The 19,209-nt window shown below is 38.4% G+C and overlaps 1 protein-coding gene across 1 annotated transcript in view; it reads right to left on the minus strand.

Annotated features, from left to right (window-relative positions):
• Positions 1-1,349: 1,349 nt before the first annotated feature.
• LOC139709884 (stromal interaction molecule 2-like) overlaps positions 1,350-19,209 on the minus strand; it is an 82,364-nt gene continuing 64,504 nt past the window's right edge. The window contains exons 8-14 of the mRNA XM_071621838.1: positions 18,755-19,023; positions 17,719-17,873; positions 16,245-16,292; positions 14,608-14,718; positions 13,321-13,567; positions 12,230-12,816; positions 1,350-6,197 (exon numbers count right to left, since the gene is read on the minus strand). Of these exons, the coding sequence (XP_071477939.1) occupies positions 6,052-6,197; positions 12,230-12,816; positions 13,321-13,567; positions 14,608-14,718; positions 16,245-16,292; positions 17,719-17,873; positions 18,755-19,023 (1,563 nt within the window). The 3' untranslated portion in view covers positions 1,350-6,051. The remainder of the gene's footprint in view (positions 6,198-12,229; positions 12,817-13,320; positions 13,568-14,607; positions 14,719-16,244; positions 16,293-17,718; positions 17,874-18,754; positions 19,024-19,209) is intronic.

The raw sequence follows: 19,209 nt of genomic DNA on the forward strand, positions 1-19,209 counted from the left end.
AATTCTATTTAGTATAATGTGTACGTTACTGTCATTCCTTTAATGCATGCAATGGCTATTTGTATGATACTGTTGTTTCATGATTCAGAGTGAAATGGAAATAAAGTGAAATATAAGATTCCATTTTTCAGTTTTTTGGGGGGTTTGAGTACAGTCATGATCACTGTACAATCATGAGCCTTGTTAAGCCCTTGTCTTGGTTTGGAGGGAGGTTTTACACATGAAATGAATGAAAATAATATTAAAGACAGTTGTGATGACACCAATTTCTGAAAACATAAACATCTCTTGTATAGGTATTAACACTGAAGACAGCTTCCTTGTACACCAGTGATGCACTGCCGTCTGATACAAGTAGACCTATATGGTAACTCTTCACAAGCATAATTTTCATAGATGTTAAACAACTGAAGTAACATACAAACATACAAACACAGAAACACAGCAATATACTCATATTGGGTCCCTTTACAGAGGGAGATTTGCAATCATTTCAAGCTGCAGTATTTGCAATTTCCAAAGTATGACCAGAAATACTGGCAGCTAACTGGCCATTGTCCAACCAGTGCCAAGGACACAGTGATTGTTGCAGCTATGATAGATGTGGAGAGAGCTTCTTGTGAAATGACAATAGCAGGTATGACGTCATGCTGTAAAAGCTGACTTAAGCGCCAAATACTTCTTGTGAGAGGGTTTTCATGAAAAGCAATGATACAATGTCAAAATGACTCCTGTGTGACTGCATATTAAAACTCTCAACATGTTTTTGTTCAGCCAAGGACAAGTATTTTTCCCAACTTACACAGCTTGCTGCCCCACAAACTTTTATCTTTGACTCCACAACTGGTCACCCTACATACTAGACACAAAAATCCATCTGTTTGGAGGAGTTTTCTAACATTTCTTTAACTTTATAATAAATGCAAACAAAGGGAAACTGACCAGAAATTGACATAATTCATTAGTGAATAAGTGAACACAGAAAATGGGATTCCATGACGGTTCTCGTAGGAGAAAGACAGAAGCCTCTCATAGACATCACTGTGGGGGGATGCTTCACCACTGTCCCTATGGACATGCTAAGTGTGTGGAATCTCATCCTCCTCGATTACATCTAGTAAACTTACAGTCCTAGATCAGCAAATTTGAACTTAAATAGTAAAAGTAAATACAATGCGCTCACCAGCTGTTTGAGATATCAAAGATTTGGCAGGAATTTTCATGGAAAAAGACATAGCTCATTGACACGCTAAATGACAAGCTAACACATGGCGATTACTGATCACTGGAAATGCATCCGTTAGCAGATCACATTGGTTTCTGTGCTAGAGCACCCCCCCCCCCCCCCACCCCACAGTATGAGAGCCTTCAGTCTGTATAGAAGAGGGATTCCGTGAAGCCAAACACAGTCTCCGCAGAACATTTCCCCGACAATAAATACAGTGGACTCCCGTTATAACGAAGTCCTTGGGACTGGCAGTTTTCTTTCGCTATATCGAAATTTCGTTATAACCGAACAAATACACAATAAAAAAGCACAGTGTGGATAATATTGCGGCCCGAATTTTTACTTAGTTGCAACTGGAATTTCGTTATAACCATGTTCGTTATAACGGGAGTACACTGTACAGACTATCTTTTGGTCTTCTTACACACATGTGCCATAAACTGAGAACTAAAATGGCCTTGAATGCTTATGAAAGTCTGCAAGCCCTGCTCTCAATGGATGATGAACACTGCTAATCTTCCATCCACACATGCTTATCACAACAACCTGGATTAGACAGCCCAAGTGCCATTTGAATTTTAATAGAGAAAAGCCTTGCACATTAAAGGGGAAAAACAAAACACAATAGGACAGCGTCTGTCAGTCCTACCACTCAGCAAATTTAGATGATGTAATACAGATGACTTCATTTCCACTTATGCACACTCACAGCTCAAATATTCAACCAGAGATAAAAAAATATCAACAACAAATGAATGTGGGCACAGCATTAAATCAAGACAGAAACACAAAAGCACAGAACATAAAAGATTAATATTCTCATGCTAACATCAAAGATGTTATCCTCTTTAGAGGATGGTGATGAAAAACATGGCACTTCACTGAAGGTGATCGGAAAGAATGAAATTCAGTGCATATTGAAAAAACATACAGAGAAATAGACCATCACAATAAAGAAGTGATCTTATTGTCTTTCTGATGTGCCCCACAAGCTTTGGAGGAAATAGCCTGGTGCAGTAATTTGAGATTCTTACAACCATTTAATATTACTATGTTTTTCATGCCAAGTCCAGTATGAAGAGTGAATAAGTAGACAAGGCTACTGTTTGTACCAAAGACAAAAAGAAATCAAGTTATTTTGTGCAGCTAAGACTTACATACTGTAAAACGAGGAATGTTCACGTGCATTTTAATTTCTCAAATTTCGCGAGCGCGAAGATTCGCGAAATTAAAATGCATGCGAAAGTTCTTTTCTACACTATATAGGCATTGAATGCCAGTGGCAGTCTGCGAAAATTTCATGCCGCAAAAAAGGCCGTCGGCTCCAATTCGCGAAAAATTCATGCCGCAAATATATCATGTTTTACAGTAATCAGAATATTTTTTCCAAATACCACTGTTTTACTATTTCCTCTTATTTCGGCTTCCCTATCATGTTGAAGTGGCCATTTCCTAAAATGCACAAAGCATTCACATTGATTTCTTAGTCAAGTAATAAGCCTGCAGTGGAAAGAAAAAATAAAAGATTAAAGGACGGAGATAGTTAATTGACCTTGTTCACAGACCTTGAGGTCTAACTTTTAAATGTTTTACGCAGAGATGCAAAGTTCTAAACCCATTTCATTTTACTGTATCAAATGAAAGTGTCATTGAACTTTCCTGCCTTTAAAGTAATGCCTAGAATATGACATTTTCAATTCAAATTATTAAAGTGACCTTTGACCTCCTCCTATGCCTCTCAGCTCACTCAAATGACTGTTTATGTTATCTATACTTCCTACAAGGTGATATTATCATGATCATCATTGAATATTGAATAGTTTATCAGTTAGTATTATTTTCACGTACAATGAATTTCAACAAACATAACATGAACCAAAGATTCACATGTAAAACAGATGTGTTGGGAACTTGGAATTGTAACATTCAAATGGCTTTTATACGAAGCAGCAGTCTGTGCCTTTACTTTAAATTTGATAACATGACAAGAGTTTCAAAAACACAAACTATTTTTTTCTTTTTTTTTTTTGGTATTCTAATGGTAAATTATAGTCTCGTATAATTGCTAGGGTAACTGAAAGTAAGGAAATATTGTCTTAAAATGTATTTATTCACAGTCACAGCCCTTCCTGAATGTATTCACGTACAAAAGAGACAAATAAGAAAGCTCTTGCTATTGAAGATACAGGCACTGCTAAAAGTGCAAACCTGTAATATGATACTAAATTTCCAAGCCAAAAGAAAAAAAAAAGTTCTCTCCTATATATATCAAAAGACTATATACATCATTTCCATTCTAAATGACATAACCTTACCCTCAAGTTGTTCTAAAACGAATTTCACAAATCTTAAAATTAAAATGTACGCTTATGTATTCATGAGAAGGAAAAGAAAATACACATTATTTTGCTTAAATTAGCAGTAACTTATAAAATGCACAATCCCAATTAGCTGTCTCTACAAAATAAGGAAAAATGTACCATTCCAACATTAAAGAAGCTCATACAGAGGTGTCATAAGCAAAGCTGTAAATCACTATATCATCAAGGACAATCTTTTCAGTCATCACAATATAATTCCATCATTCTAAAGTGTGGATGCCATCTCCTCTATTCCCCAAAATTACACAAAATTATGTCAAGCGTGGTTTGTATGGTGGTAACTGACTCTATAGTATCCACTTTTCAAGTTTCAAGCTAGGCCAACTTTCATCTAACACTTTTCTGGAAATATTGTTAACTGCAAAAGTATTGCTCCTACTTTAAATACTTCCTGTCTACAAGCCTTTTCACAGTACATAAATTTTCCTCACTACCATTAAGAACCCAGAGCCCTACCCAGTACCCATACCTTATTGGCTCATTGCATACATTATATGATATTGACAAAGGAGACTGCATGCAGTAAAGTCTTACTCCGTGAACAAATAGCCTCTATGAACAAAACTTTGGTTCTTTGATTTACAAACTTTTGACATCTTTTCTTCCTGTCTCATGCCATTCTTTTCCTGCACAGTATGAGAAGGTGTGATATCTTTGGTCTACAATCTACTTTGGGTGAAAGAGCATAGAGTGATGAAAGTTTTACAAAAATCAGAGTGAGTTTCTGGAGTTTTTAAGAAATTGTTCTTTCAGTCCCACATGTGTCAATGAGATAAGGTTATGATGTCAGCATCTCATAACACTCTGATTCATCATTCATCAAAGAGTTTTGGTGTCATTTTTGAAAGATAATCTAGTGACTCTGACACCTGCCTCTTACAAGAGCATCTCAGGGAATCACTTGGCAGTAGCCAAGGACACAGTGGTAGTTACTTCTAATTCAGTATCCAAAGACAGGGCAACTTAGGTGTACTACTTCTGGATCTAGAAAAACAAAAAGAAAATAAAAAACATATCTAAAATTCACACAGATTTGGCTCTTTGAGCTTGCCATACCCCCTGGGGCCACTTCCGCAATTTGGACAACTTTTATATCAACCTGCCCCTTTGAATGATTCTTTCCAAGTTTGGTGAAATCTGAAATCATGAAAATAAAATGTAAATCTTAGGTGACAAAATAGGCACAACTGCTACTGTTAAGGACAACTTGTATTTACTAGCTTTGATATCATCGAAAAGCAATGCCACTGAACTATATTTCTTCTGGATCTGAGGAAGAAAATCTTTGTAATTAAGTCACCTTTGGGCCTTAAGGGCCCTGTGCCTGGGTTCCTATGGGGGCCATCTGAACTGTTTGAACAACTTTTTATCCTCCATCACTAAGAATGATTTGTGACAAGTTTGCTTACGAATGAGACAATGGGTCTTCTAAAGAAAAATGGGTGAAATTGTAAAAATGTATAGACAACATACAATAATGTACATCCCACAGACAATGGATGCAATAGCTCCACGGGGTTCTTGGGTAAATTGAGCTTAAGATGATTACAGACTTTCAGTAATTTGATGTGAAGAATCTTTAAATTCTATTCAAATAAGGAAATTTAGCAAAGATGTATGAGCAAGCTACTGAGAGACCGATGAGGGTATGACTTCATCTAGTTTGCATATCATTGCCACTGATATTACTGTTTCACAAGCACATGCCAAATTCGAAAGTCAATTCTCTTGTTTTATATATATTTTACTGTTAATTCCATCATTCTCTTGATTTTATTCTCTTTTATTATAAGTCAACCTGCACATGTTGCAAAACTTCCCTTAAATGCTTCTATACCCAATGAGTTGTTGCAAAGTCACTCTGATCAATGCTAAGCTCTCATTAACAGTGGACACTGAAGGACACTAAAACTAATCTGTAATGGTCACATGAGGTGAAACAAGGAATCCACATGCTAGTATCATTCAAGCACAGTGGTAAACGGCAAGAGCAAAACAATGACACATACAGCGTAAAACATCATAAGAACTCCATATTAATATTTTGTCATTGAGTACTAAAGATGTATCCTTGCCATTTCATTTCATGTGTAGCATCAAACTCCTGTCTCCTTCCTATGGTAGCTCTGTACTAGCTGGTATGCTTGTATTTGCTTTGGTCAATTTTGACTTGATGCAGCTATTGTCGTTCTTTGTGTGTGTTTTTCTTTTTGTTGGTTTACACATAAAAGCAGATTTCAGTGATTTCTCTGTAGCTGACAAGAGTGCAATCATGTCCCACAGAGAAAAGTCAGCACTGTGCTTCTATCATCGTCTCTTTCTATGAAATGGTGGACAAATGCACGCAGTCACAGGTGCAGTGCCTGGCTTTCATGTAGTCCGATGCACTTCGTTCTATGTCGGCAGTTCTTAACAAGTCCTAGTTTGGGCAGCAAGCGATTATCAGCTGGTCTTGATCTTGTCTTGCTTTGTTCCCAGCCGTGGCAGGCGTAACCTGTGCTTTTTCTTGGTGACCTCGATGTCGCCATCACTGGATGAAGCCACTTCCTCTTCTGCAGTTGGCATCATGCCCAACTTCTTGAGTTGATCTGGAGGAACGCAAACAGGAATGAGAAAGACCACCATCAACACATATAAAGACAGTGATGAGCATTTTAAGGAACCCTACACTATCAACAAAAAAACACAACAAACCAAAAAAAAAAAAAAAAAACATGCATGTACTTCTTATAATACCAATTATCAAATGTTATTGAATTTATGTAATGGTGTGTAATCCATTACCAGGCATTTGCAAGACATTGTAGCAACTTCATGACAACATTTTTAAGCTACACAAAAGTCTTGTTAAAATCTTCATGAGATCAATTACCAAAAGGTTCAAACTAAGTCACTTTGCAAGTAAACCTTCACTTCTAAAAATAGTCAGCCCTGAAATGTTACCTCTTGCCTACCCCAAATAAAAAAAAAAAATCATTTAATTTGAACTTTTTTTTTTTTTTTTTTTGGGGGGGGGGGGGATTTGAGAACGGCTGTCTGCAAATGTCTGATGTTCCAAGAAAGTCTGTCAGAAATTAGTGATCTCATGTTCACCCATACCAAATGGTTTTTGTGAGTAGAGGTATTAAGTTCATAATTTTATATAAGCTACATGATAATCATATTAACAACAAAATTGAACAAGCCAGTTTACATAAATTTCAAACCAATATATCAGTGCTGTTCATTGACATATTTCCAGTTCAAACGCATTGGATATGAGTACATGAACCATTTTGAATGCATTCAAACAACTACGTCCCCTTCTTGATACATCATGCGAGATAAGGCAGAGCTGCCCTGTCATTGATTAAAGTATTACTAAGAAGTGGGTGTATATAGGTCTGACCTGCAAAGTGTAAATTTTTCCTCTAAAAGGTGGGACATTTCCTGCATTCTTACACTAAGGCACAATGCTGTACACATATTTTGATAGTGACACCCAAAGTAACAAGGCACATCAGAAAGAAGCTGATAAAAACAAGCATGCTACGATTTGCAGGCAGGCACATTAAGAAAAGAATTTGAAAAACTAATTATACAGCAAGACAAAATCAATTTTCTATACACATCACATTCACATTCAATTCACCTAAAAATGAGGAATCTGAATTCAACAACTATAAATAAAAACACACAAAGCTCTGTAACTGTTAGAGAAAGAATGACCTACAGAAAAAGAGCAGGCAGAATGATTTTCACAGATCTACTCTCAGTTCATGGGTTCCATCAACGTTAAGGAGAGGTTTATCAGTCGAAAGTTCAATATTTTGGGGGCATATTGCATTTGTCTCATTAAAAAAAATAATAATAACAATCCTTCACTATCACTTTTGGAATAAAATACAGTCAAAGTTCTTGAATAGGATCTCAACTAGAATGCATTGTGTCATTTTTTGTGAAGCGGCAGCAGTGAGTAGGGCATTGAAGTCAGTGACATTAAGCTAGTGGTACTGCTTGATATCATTTATTTGATGTAATCCCACAAAGCTGTAATTTTAGTCATTTTTCTTTTTAAGGTTAATGAAAATAGAGAGTATTATAGTGTTACTGCAAAGTCATTATCTTGTCATAATTGTTGTTTCTTTGGGGGCCATTAACTGGCTTCTTTGCACACCCATATGCTTGACACATCAAGGATCAGCATTTTGATTGGTACACCTATGACCAAAGTGCTGGGGTCGAGTACCTAGGTAAGAGATACTGTACCAGCTGCACACTGTTTGTGGCTAAGCTCTCTATAACTATTATGCATAGTGAGGCAGGCACATCAAGTGATAAAAATTGCAAGTGTACAGAAAATTAATAATGAATATCAAAAATACTGGCATTAAAAATGGGATTATAATTCCTTCCAAGGGATTATTTCATTTGTTTTTCTGTCTTTTAAATAACTTAAAATGTTTTATTCACATAGATTCTGGTGTACCACTAGCTCTTCGAAAGACATCTATGTCAGACAATCAAACCGACATGCAAATTTGTTTAATCAAATGTCTGGTTCATGTAAAAACTTTCATGGCTCACTCTGAAATTGATGCACATTGAAAAGCCGTCCGATATCTACACTATGTAATACCTATCTTTTCCCTACTATACACTGAAAAATCATCACTACGAAATATAATTTACACACCAGTGTCAAATCCATGACAGGCATTTCCTCATACATCACCATGAAATATGAATTTTTATTATGTCTGTTCCCACTTCTACAACATCTACACCATATTATGATGTAATTTGCATATTGTTATCTTTTTTGTGGAGGTCTTCATACATATGTTAAATCTGCCCTTGACATAATGCACACAAAATGGTCCATGCAACCAAACTTATAGAACTACATGTTAGGTGTTATGTGTTCAACATAAACCCAAATGGCGCATTCAATAATTCTCCTTGGTAAATGGGTGAAGTTAGTGTAAATAAACAGACATGCTGTCAACTCAAAGATCAACTCAAAGCTATAAACGATGTGTGAATATGTAAAAGCAAGCACCTTTTGAACAGCGAGGGAGTGGAGGGGGAAGGGGGGGGGGCTGGTGGACATAGCAGCTATTGTTGTGTTTGTGTCAGATTTTCAGCACTCCCGCTAATCATGTGGGTGGTTGGATTGGGGAGAAGAATGTAACACATTGCTCACTGAAAATTCCAGATATCAGTACTTAACATGTCTGAGCACTAAAGCTTAACTGCCCAGATTTATAAAGTTAGCAGGCAGATCAAGATTGTGAGAAGCCATTTTTAATTTGGTTTGACACTAAAGGTGAAAAAAAAAGAAAAGAAAACTGCTCCTAAAAATATCTGGGACATACATGAGCATGAGCACGACGTTTCTACACCAGAATCAAGGCAGTAATATACTCAACAGACGAACTGACTTGCATAGCCGATCTTGTTATGCCCCAGTATGACGTGAGCGATTGCTTGAAACAATGTACAAAGCTTCAAGCTTTTAGCTTTTGCATTTTCTTGTGCAATTACAAGCACTCACATACATTGTATTTGGATAGACAGGCATGATTTCATGACAGGGAAAGCGTTACAGGTAAGTAGCCATCTCAAGCTCAATGTACACTGTTATACCAATGGTAGGAGACACAGAGGCTTCAAAAACTGTGTCTTAACTCAGAAGATGATGCCAATGTGTTTAGATAGTCTTCATTCCAGCATGTGTGTGATTGATCTAGCCATGCCTGACTGCAAAGATTCTTTTCTTGAGATGCAGATGAGGCAAAGGAGTACTTCAAAGAATTTATACGAGTGTACGTAACACACTGTGTTGGCCAAAACACAAGATTTTCAAAAATGAGCAGAGTTTAATATGGCAGTGACCAAATGACTCACTACGCATTACTTGGCGACATGGTGGTTAATATTTCTCTTTAACCTCTTTTATAGACTGAGATATATATTGGACAATAATTTATGATGGAGTACTAACTACCTTGGCTACCCCTCTCTTTCTTAATTGAAGGTAAATATTTGAAATGCTATTTTGCAAGAGCTCAATTCTGTATCAGGGCAATTACCCCTCAAGGGCAATTAACCCTCGGCTAAATACTGGTTAGTGATACAGTTAGAGTAAAGATTAGGTTAAGGGTTAGGGTTAGGTTTAGGTTCAGGATTTAGCATTAGGGTTAGGGTCAGGGAAAGGGTCTGGGGTAACTGCCCAAGGGGTAATTGCCCTAGACCCCCCAATTCCTATATGCAGAGCTGCCCTGGCTTCAGCAACAAGACACAACATTGAGGAATATGCCAACTTGGTTTTGGTAAAAGCCATTATGTTTGGAATCTGAAACCAAGCTCATCTATTTTAATATCTCAGATACTGTCATCAATCCTGTCTTAGATTTTTGCTACATGTTAGCTGGAATTTACATTTTTTTTTTTTTTTTTAAAAGCAGAATATGGTTGGTAGACTCCTAGCCAATGACACTTCAAGCGTTTTGTTACAAGAATTTCATTTCCTCACAGCACCAAAATACTCCATGTTTGGATTCTCCCTCTTCAATTAAAATCCAGGCTAGCAGATTTTTATAGGGGAAAGGGTGGGATATGGGAAAAGCAATCTGTTCTACAAAGCTTTCAACAGTTTTCTGAAATGGTCTTAGCAGGAGGTGATGAAGTGGTTGCAAATCTTTAATTCTGCACAGTAAATATGCTAGTTTGCTACAAATGCTGTATATTAGCATACCTGCCAACCCTAAAATTCAGGAAATAGGAATGAATGGAAGAAAATAATGCAGAAATGGGAATTTCACCCATCTCCTCAATACAGGTTGAATGAAAGTTCTTCTGTCCTAAGAAATAAGGACTGTTCCTATAACAGTTGGCAGGTACGCACAAGCTGCTTCATTACTGCATGAGAATACCAAGGTACAACTGTTGAAAGTAATGACACTAAATTTGTAAATGCTCTAGAAAGTGTAGCTTTTAGAAGAGAGGCATAAGAGGTAGCATTGTAGGGTATATGCACTGTCTTTCAGGGCAAACATTTGTCCGAGAAAAATGCAAGAAAGAGTAGTAAATACAAAATGCATTGTAAGTGTATTGTAAAAAGTACCTTTAAAATGTTCTATTTGTGCATTTGTTGCCATTTTTGTCAATGAGAAACAAACAAAACAGGAGGAAAAATATATGAGTATGGAAGATTTGATTTCAAGTTCAGCATCAAAATATTAAAGGTTTGTGTGTTGGGCTTGAAGGGAGTGAATGAAGACAAATGCAGAGTCATATCAAGTATGAAGTTTTCATCCAAATATGACGTTTTCATCCAAATCTGAGGTCCGAGTATGCTCCAACAAGATTTGCTCTCTCCATGACTGCCATACAACCTTCAATAGCAGTACACTGGACATATATACTTTTTTTTTTTTTTTAATTATTACTATTCAGCCATTCAATCTCCAAAATTTCCAGCTTTTTGATACTCTGATTCTCATAAATATCAGGCTCATGTGATAGTCATTGATCTCTTTGGGTTTTACGCCATGATATGATTATCTGCCAAATCTCACGACACGGTCTCAATCTTGTAACATGTGAAAGGCTCGGTGTGCACACTCCTGGGGTTTGTCACTACCAGTGTTCATAAGAAGTCTCAAGTGAATGAGAAACCAATGTGCAGTTCACATATTGTACACTGTGTACATTTTTGGATTCATGTATGTGGTGTATTTGTACATCCATCCATACATACCTCTTCGGCCAAGGGAATTTTCCTCTAAAAGTTAGCAACAAGATGCACGTTAGTGGGAACACTGTACATGTCACTCCATACACTTAAGTTCTTGACTCTTCTCATACTATCTAACACAGCAAACTACAAAATGATGTTTTAAGACCCACATCAGGAAGTAAGTTTTTTTTTTCCTTTTATATATCTGTATTGATATGAGAACCAATAATCTTATAAAACTGAGATTGACATTTAATGCTATTCTTTCAGCCATCTCTTCTCCCCAAAAGATGAGTAACTAGCCTCATGAAATCTCATCACAGAACACGTATCTTTACCACATGGGTCACACCCTTTAACTTGAAACATGACCCTCTTTCTACTGAGGTTTTTTTCTCCATGCCTGACATTAGGAAACAATTTAGTTTGCTTTTGCCGGTGCTTACAACACTCATGCAGCAGAAGGAATAACTGTTTTTCTAGACAATTCACAACCAGTGATGGAAATTAGTCAAAAGCACAGGTGCAAACTATCATGAATAGTAAAAATACTGTGTTACAAGAAGTCACTTTTTCTCTTTGTAATCGCGTGGTTGCTTCTATAAGCACCTCAGGAGAGAACCAGCTGTAAAATCTGTGCAATGCTGACACAAGACAAGTTTTGTGCATTTGCTGTCAACTTCCATCAAGTTTTTAGTATTCACTTTCATGCCATACTTCTTGAATCTCACATGCATTTCTTACAGGGAGGTTAATGTCCACTTTTTTTTACTGTGTCCATTTCTCACATTTTGTTTGTTTGTGATGTAGCCAGGAGTACAACTTATGCCTGAATTGAATCTGAACTACTGAGCATACCTTACATACAATAAGAAAGCTAAATGCACGCCTACACACCTCTTCTCAGCTTTGTGCTGTTTTTGTTGGCTGTTTTTACCCGTGATGAGTCCTTTTCCCTTCGACCCCTGCCATTCAGTGGTCTCTGCACACCCAGGGCAGATAGGGTGGAGTCGGAGCGAGAGTTGGGCAAGTGGGAGGTAGACTGACTGTCCAATGGGGGCAGGGTGGAGGCGGAGTAGGGAGGAAAAGAAGAGTCAAAAGAATTGCGCTTGAAGTTGAGTAAGGGGTGCGTGCTGGAGCGTTTGTCGCGATATGAATGGCGGGCAGCAGAGGCGGATGGATGGGGAGGATGAGTGGAATGTGGATGAGTGGTGTGGTTAGATGGATGTGGGGCATGGCTAGTGGTGGCAACAACTGAACTGGCAGCAACAAAGGATGGGTTGGTGGCAGCATGGCCAGGGTGGTTAGGGTTGGGGTAAGGAGGAGGAGGAGAAACACCCATGCCTTGAGATTGGGAGGAGGTTAGTGACGATGTGGAGGCCGTCTGAGGGAGAGGTGGTCCCTGGGGTTGCTGGGGGCTCCCCAGGGATGAGGTGCTGGGTAGCGAGCTTGAGGAATCTTGGGAAGACATCCGCTCAAAACTGCTGTAAGGAGAACAAACAGAGACACATACATATATCAAATGAATATTCAACACATCACCACACTCAATAAGCCTTTAAATTAGCTGCTGCACCTGTGATAATATTGTACACAACATATCTTTTGCTTGCATATTTTGCAGATCAGTACTTGTCACACAATTATGCGAAGGTTAAATCTACAATCAACAACCTCAACGACAGAATAATAAGTATACTGCATTTTCAAGAGACACAACTGGCAGTTTTTCATGTTGGGGATATTATGCATGGCATTTCTGCTTCAGATGGAAATATTTTTGCATGTTGCTAATGTCACAAACATCAGTCGGTTCGCGAAATTTCATGAAAATCAAACCACCCAAAATATTTGCTATACAAAGTATCAATCATAAATCCATTATTGCTTTCTTCATCTACAGGCAGTAGCTACTGATTGAAAAATCATCTAGGTGATACCATACTGCATTTTCCCAACAAATTAAAATGTAGTTTATTTCCACTGACCTGTCTCCACCAAGAATATATTTTGGTTTGTTTGTCGTCATTCCATTGCCACTGACGGATCCTGCTCCAGGAGGTGCTGGAGTGGTGCCTATGCTGGTGCCAGCTTGTGGCTTGGCCGGCTGCTGGGGGTGGCTCCGGTGGATCAGCTGGGTGCCCCCAGCAGAGACAAGGTTCTGTTGGCTTTGAGAGAGTGTCTGGCCTGCCACACGTCGGAACTCCTGGCTCGATGGGCGGGGCATGGAAGCGGCTGGGGTAATACATTATTGAGAAAGAACAAGGCTTGATTACCACACTTTTTGGTGTACTAACTGCACATATTTACTGACAGGAAGGCCCTCACAACAGGTGGTGGAGCCTATTCAAGGGACCAGCAAATTTGTCCACAACAAAGGTCTGTGTCAACAGGAGATCATCCAAATAGAATGCTTTGGTAGCAGAAATGCCAAAGGATGTGATTTGGAGCATACTACAAGGTTTATCATATAAGATTTATAAATTCTAGAGACTTATAATGACATATAATTTTTCACTTCCCACCATGCTTCTCTAATGCCCATGGAAACTACACAAACATGAAAAATATATGAGTGGGACTGTGTAGACAGCAATAAGTGTTGCTGAACCCACTGCCCAGGCTGAGGTCCTGTATCCTTTTACTGGGATGGATCCATAAACAGGTTATTTAACTGACAGAAATGGATGAAAGAAATTCTATCAAGGTGATATTTAGGCAAATTTCATGCATAGTTTTGCCCTTGTGGCTAATTTCAGTGGATAACACCATCGGGCAGATTGTGGTCAGTGTGCTGCTTGATCACATTCGCAACAGAGAAAGATCACACCATAGAGTGATCATGAAACTACAGCTCAACGGACAGCAAGTCACTATAATTTCTGTAATGATATGTTGCCCTCCCTAGGCTTGTACAGTGGTCAATACAGATGTCATAAAACCAGCTACTACTGGTGGGAGAGAACCTTTGAAATAAGTGGTATAACATGCAATGGGATATCAAGGGCTGCCCAATACTGTTCCACCAAATCACGGCAGTGGCTCATGACAGCAGCAGCTTAACAGTTAATTTTGAACCCCTGAATTAGAACAATGTTACTTTAGAAACTTTCAGGATCAGTAAGTGGATTTAATTTTAATCTCTAACTATTGCATCTCTTCCTTTCAAGCTGTAACTTATCTTCTTTTCAAAAGTATTATCACCAAAGCTATCCTTCCCTGCCTACCCAACCTTTTTCATTTACTTGGACAGATTGTATCTGTGTTCCACAAACCTTGCATGGCTGAAAACATCTGTGGGGCTGGGGGCACATCCTCATCACATTCGTCCATTCCCATTGGTGGATTGCACTCCGCCATGTGTGTCATGCTGCCAATCACAGAGCCTGCATTAGAAATAGTTCATTATTGTTATCTCAGTTTTTACTGGGAAAGACTGCAAGAAATTAGAGTGCAATATAAACAGACTCAAGACTGAAATCAACACATCTAATGTTCATTTGAGTTATGTCAATCAATCATCATAAATGTTTTACTGTCAATCACAGCACATCACCTTCACATTTTGTTCTTTTCTAATTTTTCCTTTCTCTGCACCTTGCAAACCTGTGGGAAGACAGTGAATTCACTATACTGCAAAAGTGGAAATTTTCAGAGTGGAAATTTTCACACATTTCTAGCGACATGAAAGTAGCGCGAAGATAGAAATAGGCAAATGTTTTGCTTATTCAAATTTATGTCGATGTAGGGCAATATGTAAATCAGTTGCAATGAACTATTTTGCTTCTTGTATGTAATACTTTATATTTTGATTCCACAGAATCAAAAACATGTGAAATTTGAAAATTTCCACAAAACAGTCGCAATGAACCAAGTTATTCACAAATGGTTTTTGAGAAAAATAATGGTGCTGTGAATTATGTTAAAACTGTGCAGAATGAAAATGCATTTTTGTTCCAAGGCATGTGGCAGTGCGTGTGGTGGAGATGTAGGGATAACTACAAATATAACCCGTCGTGACGTCTGGTGCACAAGTGCATTATGACAAGTCTAAATATGATGAGCCTCAGTCGGAGGCATGTGCAATAGATGGAATAGAAACACCACACAAGTAGCCCAGAGTGATGGTGCCTTCTGAAGGATTATTAACTTTTCATGGCATTTGTTTCTCTGCATGAAGAGTATGTTTACAGTGTAGGATGAGTTTACAAGCTTCAAGGGACAAGTGTGAAAGGAGAGGATGATGTAGGTTTAGACCACAAGGCAACCGAGGATCCAATACAATGCGACTAACCATTTATTGCAAAAAATAGACACATATATAGCTGTGATGCACACATCTGTGAAGTGCCATTAGAAAATGGTGCAGCATTGTTGTTTTTATTGTTGATGATGATAATTATGAAGATGACCAGAGTGAGAATTTGTCCAATTGCTTCATTGAAGTTAAAGCTGCACCCTTGATTAGGACACAATTCTTACAATGCATGAGTTTAAACAAAATATTCAAACTATATTATCCTCTGAAATATTCATGAATATTACACTACTTAAACATGGAACAAAATGATGTGCCTCGTTTGTTGTTTAACAGCTACTCGCCATCACTCCCAGTAGTTGAAGACACGATAGCATAACCACTTTTCAACAATGATTTGTAAATTACACACAATCATGCACACAAACAAATAAATATGGAAACTGAATACAGAATAAACAGACAACATATTGGAAGGCATATTCCAGGCACATAACAGTAATGATAAGTCTGCATGCCAGGACAAATGACAAAGTCTAACAGCCATGATCAGTCCTACACAAGTTTCACCCATGGCAGCCAATAGTCCTGGATGCAGGGTTTTATTTGAGGAAAAGAATAAAGGGAGGGGGAAGGATAGTGGTGGGGTCTTACCGACAGATTGGGCCAACCCTTCTATTCCCACTTCTGGACTCTGTCCGCCTACGTAATCAATAGAACATGCAGAATCAGGTGCAAACATAACACAGTGGGAATCGTTGGCCATCATGCATTTCAACAAAACCACAGATATCATGATATGTGTGTACTTTAAAACTGGACAGAAAAATCAGGATATTTTTTAACTGTGATCACTTTTCATCGATAACGAATGTTTTAGAGTCAATTTTGTTTACAATGTTATCTTGAAATGTGATAGTAACCTTTAACACTGTCAAACTCAAAATCAAGTTTGCAATTATCTTCATAAACTGTGTGGCTACAAATACCTAAAAGGTTGACTGAAATTTGTTGAATATTGTCACTGTTCTACCAATTTTGATTGGATATTATCCAATATATCTGGAATCACTGCTTTTGAAATTCCAATCTCTAGTCAGTGCCATCGACCATGTACCTTCCTAATGCAAACCTCTACAAAGTCCAAATTTTCGAATATATCCTTGCTTGGTTACATGTCCCCCTCCAAACTTCAAAGTGAGACTTTGAAGTGTTTTGATGTCATTTCATTTTCAAACTGAAGGGTGAAAATGTCATCATATCAAGTTCTTCTTACATGTGACATGTTAGCAAAAAAAGGCTTGTGAACAGATATAGATTCTGGAATTCGTTATTTGCAAATCTTACATTCTGTTGTGGAATAAATGTCATACTGTAATTAACTCCAAACCAAAAAGAGAGCAGAAAAGAAATACCCACCTGTCAATCATTGACAGGTGTAATAAGATTGCTTGACACAGCATGGAACAGAGTATGCAATCAATGCAGATACATATTAGACACAGAGGGCTGCTTTCACTGTAAGATTGATACTCATCATTTATCAAAAGCATGGTCCATAACCTCAAAAGGAGGAATAGTTATGCCTTGATGCACACTACTTATATTCCTTTACAGTTTGCTAAGTAAGGCTAAATTTACATAGGCGTTAAGCTCATGATTGAAGAAGCCTATCAAAAGGAAAGCTCACTTGCCACAAAACAAAAGATAAAACAAAAAAAAAAAAACAAGGAAAAAAGATTTTTCTTTTTTAAAGAAGAAGACAGGATATGCAATATATTCTAGGATTGCAATAAGTACTGTGTTCACACCAAATATGTGGCATGCAAACTAATATTAACTCTGCAATCAAAGTGACAGTGATGAATGGGGCTGGTGTATTAATGCTGGGGGTAACATGGACAAGCTTCAGCAAGCAGGCAGGGTCATGCATGTAACGGGTCAAACAAAACCTTTACTTTGGTGAGCAAAAGACGGGACACATGCATGATGCGCAAACTAATCTCCTGTGTCATTGTGCAAGCTGTGACCTGATGCAATTTTGCAAGCAACAGAACATTTCCTTCCACATCTCATTGCTCTCAAATCCAAAAACTGAGTGCCAATCATGCACTTCATCCAAACGTACCAGAAGCATCAGAGCCATTGGTGGCCGGCACCAGGTTACCCATGAGAGCCTGGAACCCTGGGTTGTTTGTGATGGCAAACTGGCACAACACCTCAATCTGAGTCCAGCGGTGGGTACGCTCCTTCAGTTCAGCAGTCACCTCGTGCAGTGCTGACCTGGGTGAGCACAGTCAGAATGGGAGATGCCAATCAGTCACAATATATGCTATGTTCGACTGCACTTGAAATACATTCTTCCTCATAGGCACTACAGTTTACGTTTACTGCAATTCTCATTGAGTTACATATTAGATTTTCCTTTGTGCAGTCAAAAGCCTTACTACTGAAATGATTCCCACAGCTTCCTACAAAACATGTTAGGCAGTGTATCAGCTTACCCATGGAGACAATAAAAACATTCTCTATTTTGAGAAGGGGGAGGGATGGAAACAAATTCATCTTGAGCAATACGTTAGGAATATGACAGAAACATCTACAGAAATTGTCATATGACGACCAAATTTATCAAACCCTCCAAGATATCCCGAAGGACACTTCACTTTCCTTACAAAACATCACCAATATTCAAACTTGACAAGCATTTTCAGGATGTGTAGCTGTGGTGTGAGATTGGAGGTCATAACTCAAAGCTGAGGAAAGTTATTGAGAGTACTCCAAATTGTTGACAACGCCACTGCAACCACCAATAACAATGACAATGGAAAAGTGACAGCTATGTCTCGCTTTCCCTAAACAGGCGAGACAAAAAGGAGAATTACTCATCTAATGTATACGCCATATATTTCGGGAGTCTAAATTTTCGCCAATCGGGAATTCCCGACGTTTTCGTAAGTGGTTAAATTCGCGATCGTGGAGTCCTGTACTGAACGGAGAAATGTACACACATACGTCACATTCACATCAGGCTCAGAGTCAATATTTTCACGTCTTTAATTTCATGAATAGCACCTGACTCGCGAAATTCATGAATATAAAAACCTCGCGAAATATTCGGCGTATACAGTACTTCATTCTTGTCAATTCTTCTCCCTTTTCACCTGGCACTCACGATGCGCTGGTCGACAGCGTCCAGCGAACCCCCATGGGCAATGCGGAATGAGCCAATGAGTGAGGCTCGCTTGCGGCGAAGCTTCTCGCACTCCTCTTTGGCCTCCTGAAGCTGCTTGGCTGCTGAGACCCGCTTGGCCACGTAGTAGCGGTACTCGATCTCGTAAGTCAACTGCAGCCACTGCTGCAGGGTCATGGGTGCACTCCAGTTCCGCTGTTCACTGAGTCTTCTCTCAGCTTCCTCCAGGGCACAACGAACCTGGTGAAGACATATATTGGTAGGTAGTGGGAGTAAACAAATATGACATAGAATCCACTGGTTAGCTACATGTGTATCTCTACACATATTCCAGAGTTGATCTTTGCTCATATTGATTGATTTTGATTTCATTTTGAAGTATTTGTTTTACCAAACTGCTGAAGACGTATTGAATGGTTACAGCGG

The sequence above is a fragment of the Diadema antillarum genome, unplaced genomic scaffold (assembly GCF_040938485.1).
Source record: "Diadema antillarum isolate AM-2024a unplaced genomic scaffold, OU_Dant_1.0 seq00001477_RagTag, whole genome shotgun sequence".
Taxonomy (NCBI): Eukaryota; Metazoa; Echinodermata; class Echinoidea; order Diadematoida; family Diadematidae; genus Diadema; species Diadema antillarum.